This window comes from Anarhichas minor, unplaced genomic scaffold (assembly GCF_050575085.1).
Source record: "Anarhichas minor isolate MPS153535 unplaced genomic scaffold, ASM5057508v1 ptg000058l, whole genome shotgun sequence".
NCBI classification, from domain to species: Eukaryota; Metazoa; Chordata; class Actinopteri; order Perciformes; family Anarhichadidae; genus Anarhichas; species Anarhichas minor.
In genome coordinates, this window is record NW_027466504.1 from 7,345,534 (window position 1) to 7,357,559 (window position 12,026).

At 42.9% G+C, this 12,026-nt stretch overlaps 1 protein-coding gene across 3 annotated transcripts in view; it reads right to left on the bottom strand.

Moving 5' to 3' along the window:
• Positions 1-12,026, bottom strand: part of cdh23 (cadherin-related 23) — a 139,168-nt gene that overhangs the window by 36,736 nt on the left and 90,406 nt on the right. For all 3 annotated transcript variants that reach the window (XM_076076534.1, XM_076076535.1, XM_076076536.1), the window contains 10 exons: positions 7,435-7,507; positions 6,339-6,455; positions 5,860-5,972; positions 5,544-5,651; positions 3,683-3,872; positions 3,265-3,410; positions 2,912-3,131; positions 2,227-2,379; positions 1,870-1,983; positions 1,016-1,164 (listed from right to left, as the gene is read on the bottom strand). In XM_076076534.1, coding sequence (XP_075932649.1) covers positions 1,016-1,164; positions 1,870-1,983; positions 2,227-2,379; positions 2,912-3,131; positions 3,265-3,410; positions 3,683-3,872; positions 5,544-5,651; positions 5,860-5,972; positions 6,339-6,455; positions 7,435-7,507 — 1,383 coding nt within the window. The remainder of the gene's footprint in view (positions 1-1,015; positions 1,165-1,869; positions 1,984-2,226; positions 2,380-2,911; positions 3,132-3,264; positions 3,411-3,682; positions 3,873-5,543; positions 5,652-5,859; positions 5,973-6,338; positions 6,456-7,434; positions 7,508-12,026) is intronic.

The window sequence follows — 12,026 nt, forward strand, 5'->3', positions numbered from 1 at the left end:
CTGCAGCCCAGGCGAGAGCTTGACCCGTGGAGGACGCCGGTCCAGCGAGCCCCAGCTCAAGGTGTGGAAGAGGCTGGGCTCGTATCGGCGTTCATACAACATCTCCTTCAGACGACCGCCCCATCGCAGGCCGTACGAGCGTGACAGCACACACGTGTCCCGGCCTCCGGCCCGACACACACCGCAGCCAGAAACCAGCGTGGAGCCACACCTCACTATGCCTTGTCTATTTGACTATGTCACTGAAATCTGACTCAAAGACAGGCTGATGGCTGACTGACTGCTTCCCACAACAAGTGATGCACTGTATATCTTACGGCTGGTGCTCCGGACGTTATTGATAACTGTTTAGGCGATCCAAAAGTCGATCATTGAAGCGGGGTTTACACATTTTTGTGACTGATCATTTCACCCTCTGCAGCAAGTAACATTGTTAGGTATGGATGTTGCTTTTTCAGCATAGCTCTCTACTATACACATAGAGGTAAAGAAATATTGTATTTATTATAACGACTCAATTCGATTAAAATTCTCTCAGCAAGAATTTGATGCATCATCAAATTCACCTTCTGCACAGAAATAAATTCCCTCTGATTTAATTACATTACATTTTTTTCCAAGCAGAACAAAAGCTGCTTTAAAAAAAACTAAACAGATATAATGCACAATAATTGTACAAAAAAAGATCTAGCGGTAATTCACCAGTTCAAATAATGACTCCTATTTTCAAGGCCAAACTTAAGAACATTCTAAAATCCCATTCAAATTGTGGGTACAACTATCAGTCACACTGATAATTGTCCTGATGCAGAAAACCCCCATCCATCTAGCAATTAATGTGAATGAAGACGTTTTGTTTTATAAAAAAACACAATACAGTCAAGACAAATGCAACCTGAGCCAAAAAGAGATCACTCTGTGACTGATTCTTCGTGTTTTGCGATTGTTGTGTTAAGAAATAAAGTGACATTTAATTGTGTTCCTACATGTGTTTAGCAGTGTTTGTGTTTTCTACCTGGAGGATGCTGGTTCTTTGGGGCACGCTCTCCAGTATGCTGGTCTCGTAGCTGTTTTGTAGGAAGATGGGCCTGTTGTCGTTGACATCCTGCACCTCAACAAACACAGTGGCTGTGCCTGTCCTCCGGCTGCCCGCTGGACCGTTGTCTATGTGCAGAAGCAGACACATTCACAAACACATCAGCTGCAATCATTCAGGTAATTGAATATTGCTAATTGAAAGGGTTGACGCCAGGACAACTAAAAATACTTGGCTTTCATTTCATGGCTGTACATCACTAAGGCCACAGATACATCACTACGAGTTATATACAAAAATAGAACCGGTTCTGTATTAATATGTTACTTTAAACGAGCCATTGATCTTCAGAAAATAAAGCAGGAACCAAAAATCGCTCGTTATAAAGACATAAAACTGGGACATTGTTGGCTCACCGAAACTTGGGTAATTTTCAGCTGCTTATGAATTAGAACAATGTGTGTAATTCTGTTCTATTGCACAGGTTTACATTATCTCTGCCTCTTCTCCCCTCTCGTGTCTCTGCCCCCCTCAGCAGATAAGCCCCCCCCCCTACTCAATGGCTTCCAAAACAGGAAAACCTCAGAGTTTTTGTTCTTTCTTTTCAAACAACAAAGGCAATTGAGCAATAGTCTGAAATCACTGCAGATGTGCAGGGATCACACATTTTGCATCATTGCTGTGCAAATGTAGAAAGGAGCTGCTTTGAAGAGATCACAAACAAAACAAGCCAGAAAACATGTCCGATTATAACAAATACAAACACGGACTGTGTAAAAATGAGGATGATAAAAGATGATAACGGTTTCTTGTCATTATAAAAAATGACACACCTATAGCTTCTACCACCAGCGTGTATGCTGCCTGGGTTTCTCTGTCCAGGCCGACCACAGTCCGAACAACTCCGTTTCTGAAGCCCACGCTGAATTTGCCATCCTGATTACCACCTAAAAATACAAAACACAAACACATTTCCAAATATATTTACAGTATATTGGTAAAACATTGCATACATATACAGCACAGCTATGATACTAAAAGAAGCATGCAAGAGGAGCTTGCCTCATACACAAACTCACACAGAGACGGATGGTTGGACAAAAGATACTGTACGTGCACATAGTCCACATAACTGAACAACACTGTAGCCCACAGACACACAAAAAACAACTCCCACTGTGACCTCTGACCTGTGATGAAGTAGCTAAGTTCGGCGTTGAGGCCAGCGTCGTTGTCAGTGCAGCTGAGGCGCGCTACAATGTGGTCTCTAGGGACACTCTCCTTCAGGGAAACATTGTACACGCGAGGGTTGAAGGTGGGCGTCTCATCATTTACATCCAGAACTGACGCACGCAACACAAACACACAGACAGAGAGACATGAGGACACACAGATAGATGTACATGAGGACAAACAAGGCAGCAAGGTGGTGCAGCGAGTAGAAAGACTATTGATAAATCAGAGGATTCAGAGAATATCAAAAAGCTTTTGTAGCTGGGTAGTGCTGGTCCCGACTCTCCTGTGAAGTTAAGAGACGTGAAACAGATCTCTACCAAACAGTCCATAATATGTTGATGCTCCTGACTCATTTGAAACCCTTATTCCGCATTTCTATTCTTTTTTTCACCATGTTTACAGCAATCAGACTATTTGGCCCAGTTGATTTTTCACGTCCCACCAGCAGGTGGTAGCATCATTCTCAGCAGATTACTGAGAAGTCAGTGCTTATCTGCATTAATGAGGTAACTCTTCCCGCCAAGCAGAATCCAACCGTACCGTGGCTTTTCAGTTTCACATGTAGGGTAATTTCAGAGAGCGCAAAGGGAATTCAAAGCCAGTTTCTCATCATCATCTGCCACATTAGCAGACTCTTACCTGTGACAGTGAGGGTTGAAGTGGAGGTGCGAGGGAACTTCCCTGCATCGTATGCAATAATTCTCAAATGGTACTGTCCAATCTGCTCACGATCCAGGACTGCCATGGAGGTGAGGACGCCAGTGGAGGTGTTCAGGTAGAAGTCGAGGCGCGGCATCCCCATCTGTAACGCCATTGTTATCAATCCGTTCTTGTCCTCGTCCGGGTCCTCCACCTGGATCTAGAGCAGGAAGAGAAAGACCCAGAGATGAACACAGGAGGGTACTTCACAATGGATGGTAAAAAGAGAGATGATAGAAACTATAATCCTTTGTTTAAATGCCACAATACATGAATATAGTCTCGTATTTTACCCTAAAAACTGAGGATCCAATGGACAGTCCCTCTGGAACTTCAGCCACAAAGGGCAGGTTGAGGAAGGTTGGGTCGTTGTCATTGAGATCCAGCAGGTTGACAAACACGGTGGTGCTCGCTGATGCATGCAGTGGAGGTGTGCCATCTAAAGAGGGCGCCAGAGAACATGTAAAGACACACACATAGACACACCTCGCATACACACACACACACACACCCCACACCTCACGGTCAAAGGGGTTTATTAGCCACAGTAAAAAGTTTCATGGTCAACATAAAACTTGAGGAATGAGGTTTGAAGAAAGAGGCTGATCGGTCAGAGTTGAAAGCTCTCTATTGAGGATGATTTACAGCTATTTAGGCTCGCTTACAGCTGGTTTAGGCTGACATCCCACCACATACATACACACTACTCACTGTCAACAGCTGAGATGATAATGGTCCTCATGAGTGCTGTGTCCCTGGGGTTGGAGCTTTCCCTGTCCAGGGTTACCCCACTAGTGCGGATCTTCCCTGTGCTGCTGCTGATGGTGTAGAAGGGGTTTTCTGGACTGATACTGTACATCACTGTCCCATTTTCCCCATTGTCCGGGTCAAATGCCAACACCTGCACATGGGAGAGTCAGGAAAAAAAAAAACTTTCTGAAACTCTTAACAACCCACCAACACTAGGTATGTTTTCCATATCTAGTTATACTGTGTGGTTAAATGAGAGTGGGTTCAAGAGGTGAACTTTAAGACATCGGGACGGGAAGGATTAAAGATATCGGGAGGAAAGAGTAAAGGAATGAGGAAATAATAATTACAGTAATAGTAATGGTATTAGTAATAAGAACATCCCCATCCCACCCCCAGAGCATCTTCACACACAGCCCCTTCCAACTGTTCCAACACATCAGTCCAACACATCAGTCAGCTGAAAGAAAAATGGTCACGTCTCTTTTCTGACACAAAGTGGCGATGGGTGATGAATGCGTGAAGCCAGGAGCCCTGCTAAAACACCGGCTGATTCTTAAAGAGCTGATCAATTATTCAGTGCACAGACTAAAAACTCTGGAAACTGGTTAATTGGTCATTAGAGGAACAAAGGTTTTTGCAGGTATTTAATAATTAAGGGGACATGGTGGGCAGGCATCTCAGAGGCCCATTGATTAGACAGAGGTAGGTGATATAAGATGTGTGAAAGTGTCTAGCCTTCTCCAGTTCAAGCAATCAATTGTGGCCTGAGCAGAGCACATTAAAAGATGGTGAGCAAATACATTAGCCTTGTCTATTGAACTGTAGCCCTGGTCCGACTGCATTGAAATGAGTTATTAGAGGAGGCTCACTGCATGTGTAGGCGCTGAATGTAAAAGGATGCAGTAGTGATGGTGGGGTGCTCGGAGATGTAAGTGGGATGATCCCTGCGCTGGGCACAGCGACCAAATTCATCGGCTCGCTGGACACCTCCAGGAGGACTTAGCAGGTGGCCTCTTGTCACCATGGAAACACTGGTTGGGCCGGGGCTACATTTGGGCCGGTTACAGGACGGTGAGCCTGGGTGGTCCGATTTATTGAAAAATGGTCAGACGGGCACAGCAGTGTCTGTCCACTGAGCACGGAGTCACATACAGTATGCATCGCATCACTGGATGAATGAACTCAGCTGAGGGATCGCTACAAGACGGCAGGAATACATGGAAAATGTAGCAACGCTTTAGCAGCACGTGTATCTTTCACTTCACTTTGCTGATCATTTCTCCATTCCACTCTCTTGCTCTGCTGGATGGGTTCTCGCTTCCTTTTCTACCTAGCAGCTAAATAATTTGGTATGCGTATGACTGCAGGCTACATTTTAATTAGCAATCGGACTCCCTTAATTACACTCACTGACGACTCTTTAATGAATGGACAATCAGGGCTTAATTAACAACAACACATTGCCAAAGACACTAGGACGATGAGAGACTTTGGGGTAATATTAGAGTGTTTACTTAGCAATGACCTACGCAGTAATGGCAATTCGTCCATCAACAGAGGAGGACTACGCATGCAGATGCATCCATCAACATGTACTGTTTTTCATCTGCAGTATGCCGCCCAATGAAGACGGTTGTATTACAACAATGTTCAATCTTCAACACTTTAAATACTCTCCTCTAAAACCTCTAAGGTTTTTCTGAAAACACACTTAAGTTTGCAAAGTCAGAAATAAATTCCTTATGTTTCACCAACTGTCCATTCTACTCAGAATAAAGTAAATGATAAGAATTATCATTCCTTGTTTAGGTGTACTCACAGAGATAACATCAGTGTTCATTGGACTCATCTCCACTACGTTGGTTAGGAATGGCTCGTCTCTCCACACAGGGGAATTGTCATTGATGTCCAGGATGGTGATGTTCACCTAAACAAAGTGGGAGTGAAGGGAATTACGGTAAACGGGAAATGAGCTATTTTTGATGTCAGTTTAAGAGAGAGACCTTTCATAGCAGTACGTCAAAGTGCAGTATACGTACAATAGAATACAATTTCATCCCAAATGAGCATTGATTTAAACAGTGGAGAGGAAACTGGTTTGTTCTGTGGAAAGACAATGGCTCTAAAGTGGTTACCGTGGCAATGCCAGTCTTTTGCTGAGGTCCCACCCCTCCGTCCACAGCTCTGACTATCAGGATGTACTCTGCTTTCACCTCTCGGTCCAGCAGGGCCGTGGTGGTGATCTCTCCTAAACACACGTAGAATCAGATCAACATTATACAAAAATAAATCAATTCAAAAAAGCAACAACCAGGACAACTCAGTGAAGGCCACACATGTTTCAAGGCAACTCTCGTGTCAAAATAAAACTCAAATGCAAAAATACGCCACCAAGTAGAGAGCTTAAGAAAGAAACACAAAAAATATATTGCAGGCAGATCTATATCATGTTCAGGCCAAGTATGAACTGACTGCAAAATTATCTCAAGAAATTCAAATTTAAAATGAATGTCTTGATTACAAGTATACTTTCAGAAAGAACTCACACTTTTACATGGGCCCACACACCCCCCCACACACACACACACACACACACACACACACACACACACACCTGAGCGCGAGTTGAGACGGAACTGAGAGGAGCCCTCCAGGGAGTAGATGAGTGAGGCTTGGCCATATTCCCGGGAGGCGTCCAAATCAGTAGCATTCACAAGCAGCACAGTCGCCCCTGTGGAGGACAGGGAGGGATGAAGGGAGTGAGACAGAAAGAAAGTTGCAACTCATGGAGTGGAATAAAAAGAAGTGAACTTGAGTCATGGGAAAAATATGTAAAGACTATAAAGAGAGAGAGACAAGCTGCAGAGACGGAGTGAAATGGCATTCAGAGAGCTAATTTCTTCACCGCCCCCATCCTCAGCTCAACTGATGCCATGGCACTGAGTGGGTTTATGGATTAGTGGATTATCAGCTTGTTTGGCACAGCCTATACTTGGCACAAGCCTGATCAATACCAAGGCCGACAGGGGGATGAGAGGCTAGCCAGAGCCGCAGGGCTAGCCCTGAGCGCGGCCTTGCAGCCCACGCCTTAGGCCCCCAGCTCGGGGCCAAGCACTTTAGCCATAGTCCCCTAAACCTCAGCCCCGGCCCAAGCCGCTCAGCTATGTGCTCAGCTATGCGCTCAGCTATGTGCTCAGCTATGCGCTCAGCTATGTGCTCCTTTAAAGCGGGTCCGAGACACAGAGAGTGGCCAGTGTCTGCTAGAGCTCAGAGAGAGAAAGGGGCGGTCAGATATTTCATTTCCCTCCAGCGACTGGAAACTAATCTATTGTCTGGGATAAAAGAGTTTTCTAAATGCATGCATGACAATGAATAGAGCAGCCAGTTATTTTGCCGTGAATAGTCAATATCCTGCATTCGGACGGAGCATTTTAAAAACATTATGCAAAATCATAACAAATAAAACAGTAGAGGAGGCTGCCTGAGGAATCGTTTCAAATAAAGCTTTAAAAAAAAAAAAAAACATACCCCCAAGAAAGCAGCGCTATTTGTTGAATATGCTAATGGTAAGGCAATTCGAGTAAGAGGTGGCTGTATGTGCTACACGTGGTGTTCGAGCTGTTTGGAGTGTTTGAGTGCTGTGTTGGTTTTGCTCCAGAAAATGCATTCTAGCAGCTAAACTGTAACTCCACATGCGTAAAGTGACTCACCGGCAATAATGTTCTCTGGGATTTTGACGATGTAGGACTGCGTGCTGAACTCCGGTGGGTTGTCATTTTCATCCTGGAGGAGGTAAACATCGACAGCAGCTCAAATCAATGTGCCAAGCAATGAGAAAATGCAAATGTGCTTCAAAACGCTGCCATCACACGTCAGCACTGAGATGAACAAATTTGAAAATGAAGACACGGAGGAGCACAAAATGTTTTTAATAGTAAAAACATAGTAGTAGTATCTCTTAGGATTACACTGAAATTCCCTGAGAATGTCTTAGTCGAGCTGGCTTCTGTTTCTGTCATCTAATCAGGTAATATGCAACGTTTGATCAATAAAGTAAACACAATAAGCTAAACCAACGATCCTAGCCAGGCAGTGCGTTGTAGTTAATTGCATTCTTTGCTTTAGAACTGCAGGAGTGAGAAAAAACTGGACTTGGACAAGAAGTGAACTAATGCAAAAGCTGAGGCAGATATTAAAAAGAAGACACATTTGCAATAATCGACGAGGAAGTCGTTCCAAACATTATTAACAATGGCATTCCCTAAAACAAAGAGTAATCAAGACCGGTAATTTGACAGGAATTAATGACTACAACACAGACCAGCTCCCACTGTCTCACAGACTTTCTCAGAGCATTTACATCTCTCACAACCTCCCACTCATCGAATTAGACTCTGTTTCACATTAACACATCCAGTTGTGTGGCTATTCGCAGAGAGGCTCCCCACTGTGTGTGAACGGCTGGGAAATGTTAACACTTTAACAACAGTCACTGGCACCATTATATCTATCTGGGCTCTGTGTTACACTGGTGTAAAGCATTGTGTGCGCGTGATGCTGCTCGCTGCTGATAAACCTCTGTGGTGTGAGTCACGACACTGTGGAGGACAGAGAGAGACAGAGAGAGAGAGAGAGAGAGAGAGAGAGAGAGAGAGACAGAGAGAGAGACAGAGAGAGAGAGAGACAGAGAGACAGAGAGATATAGAAGGAACTATATACAGAATAGTGCACATCTCTCCCTGTTGTTTTTTTGCATTCCAACACAATATTTCTCCCTCATGTAGGGTGTGTATAGATATGCGTGTACTGTTCTTGCATAGAATATTCCAGCTGGATTCATCCATTCTTCTCTGTCGTTTCTTCTTTTATGACTAAAAGTTGCTCGTATAATGAATGTCTATCAGGGGAAATGAGCTTAAGAGCCAGTAGAGATGCTGTTTATGAGTTCTGGTTGCTTATTATATTTTTACTGCTGCATTTATAGTATCTTAGCAAAGATCAACATTCATGTTTATTATTTAAAAAACAAGAAAAATACAGACAAAAAGCACCTGGCATTGTCTGTTATACAGAGTAGTCAGCAGTACATGTTGTACAGCACATTCATATTACAGATGGTTTAGGTGAATTCCATCAGGACCTTCTCGTACATGCAGAGAGAGAACAGAAAAAATGGTCTCCTCACAGCCTTTACCTAAGTCATCTGACTAAAGCAACACGGTCAGCCCAGAGCTAAGAAAGCCACAGGGAGCACAGACAACCTGATCTGGAACAGACATGGACCACAGGGTGTCTGCAATGCCTTAGTGTAAAAAACATGGAAAGGCATTCAATGAAACCAAGTGAAAGGAGACTGCCCGTGCATGACATCATGACATGGTCTTTTATACATTATTTTTTCATGTTTAAAAAAAAATACATTACAAGTTCTGTAATCTACTGCGTGCACGAGTAGGCCTATGTGGCTGTGACTTTCTCCAGTGCCTTGAAATAAGATTTTTAGTGATAAGACTGACAAAAGCAAATGAACTGGAAGCTCAGATATAGCTGCACAGGCTGTGATAAAACTGCAAACAAAGCTGTAGGCAGACATGGATCAAAAAGTACTCAGAATAATTCAGACGGTGAAATCCAATATGTAAGTGAAGTTGAAGACGATCCACCATAAGCCGGCCGACACCTGTCACGCACTGTGACAACGTCTGGCGTCTAATGCATGGATCTGTCCGTCTGTCTGCCTGTCTCGAGAACCGCTCCTCCGATCTACTTCACACTTGGTGGGTGTATTGCTTGGCTTTTACGATTTTGTTTTTGTAATAAGTGAACAGCGCTCCCTGTAGCAGTGTGGGGGGGAGCATCAGGGCTCTGCAGTCCCGCGTGTCGTCAGCAGTGGGCAGACAGCGGCTCATTACAGTTCACTTTTGCTGCTGGATGCTTGATATAGCGTGCTCATGCTATATTAATGCTGGATAACTTGCAACACATTGTCTTAATTTCCCTGGAGTCAACTAGCACGAGCATATATCCTACAGGGCCATCGCCACTCTGCAATTGCAACTCAACGTTTTTGCAACACTAACTTCTACGTCTACTCATTTAATTCATGCTCTAGTTTATAACCACGGACTGTAAACAACTGCTGTTAATTTACAGCCAATTTCTAACAGTAATCAACTGTATTAATGTAATACGGTTTTGTACTGTAGTCTGCAATGCATTGTGCGCTGGCCCATTTGAAGCAACTGCACAAAGGCCCTAAACAGTATCCTAATGTTTTAAATTACAGTACACTACAGTATTTTTTGGAAATCTGCAGTTTTTCCAGAGGAGGACTGACTTCAGAGGACATGTGCTACACATCAACAAGACGTCCTGCTTCATCTGCATCAATCCAGTTGTGTCTCTACAAATTAGACGGTAATTAAAAACAATATTATTTTCCTCTCAGTATGTTATTCATACAGGTAACGTAGCATTACCGAAAATAAGGTTTGAAATCAAACTGATGCTCTGCAAGCTGTCTAGCTAGCCAGTCTATGATTCTAAAATGTCACTTATCAATGAGGTTGAGATTTGAATAGCTCAAACATTTATATTCACATGCATTTTAGAGTCTCCGTTTTTAATCAAATGCTAACTGTTTATCATCTTAATTTCTTAAGACTGGAAGCAGTTGTTGCTAGCTAGCTAGCTAGCTAGCTGATAGCCTTTGCTCCTTGGTAATAGCTTCAAATGCCACAAAGAAAATAAGGTTTGAAATTAAACTGATGCTCTACAAGCTGTCTAGCTAGCCAGTACATGATTCTAAAATGTCACTTATCAATGAGGTTGAGATTTGAATAGCTCAAACATTTGTATTCACATGCATTTTAGAGTCACCGTTTAATCAAATGCTAACCGTTTAATTTCTTAAGACTGGTAGCAGTTGTTGCTAGCTAGCTAGCTGATAGCCTTTTGTCCCTTGTTAATAGCTTCAAATGCCACAAAGAAACTTGAAGGTGGGAATGGTTAGGGGATCATTTAAAGTAGAAAGGTGGTTTATTTTCCTCCTTAAAAACCATATGGTATTCATAATATGGGTGTCTTTGTCTGTTCCCTACAGGTGTCTGCCACCACAGCTGATGTTGAGACAACCCTCACTCTACCTGCAAGTCCTCGCCTGATACTGCCTGGTATGCATGTCATTGGTAGACATATTACACATTAGATTGGCCATTGTTTTTTGAATTTACAGATGTTTACTCAAGGTGAGAGGCATTCTGATGTTGCTATTACTTGAAGTTTCAGGTGGAACAGGGCAAGTCACTACTGGACGCTGGATGATCACCCTTGAGGGCCGTGTTATAGCTGAGAGCATCACACCAACTTTCTTGACGGGACTTGCTGCTGTGTTTGTGATTTACTATACATTCAACCTTCAATACCAAGAAGAGGCAGCCTGTACTCTAGAATTCATTCAGAGGTAAGACTCATTTAATTTCCTTGTCGTCATTATAGTATTTTTTTGGACAATTACTATTCTTGAAACCTTAATAGCCACAAATCATTACTTTGCACAGTTAAAAAGATAGTTTGGATTCTTTAGCAGAAGATGGTATTAGTTACTTACCGGTATTTACACAGACATTAACTCAGCAGAAGATTGGTCAGGTAACAAAAACATTTCAAGCACACAAAAAAAACATGAAGCATTCATACATATATTAAGATAATTCTGCTGCTTGATGCTCCTGTCCGATCTCTCTGTATCTTAAAAATATTTTCTTTGTTGAATTACGTCAGATTATTACTATGCAGTGGAGACAATTCTCATATTACGCTGCCTATGAGCTTTATTAGAGGCGTAATATGTGAACTGGCTCCAGTGCGAAGTAATACTGCCAGTCACTGGCAATTTTCAACAAATAATATAGTTCCAAGATATAGAAAGGTCTGATACGAAAATCCAGCACCGGAATTACACAAAATACCTCATGACATCAGAACTGGTTAGTAACTCATACCACCTTATGTTAGAAATTGAAACTACCCCTTTAAGACTACAAAGTGTTCCTAATAGTTTTTCATTCCGTCTCTGATTTTACACGATTGTGATTTTAGGCGCTTCATTGGTATTAATCCAGAGAGAGGAACAAAGGCCATTCGGGGCAAGGTTGTCTCCAAGAAGACGGGTGTGATCGTCCAGAAGAAGTCTACCACCATCAATACACACGTCTCCTCACTACTGAAGAACCTCCTGGACTTTGAATGGGACTTCATATAGGTCAGTTCAGTGAACTCTCTCTCGTCTCTCACTCCATAT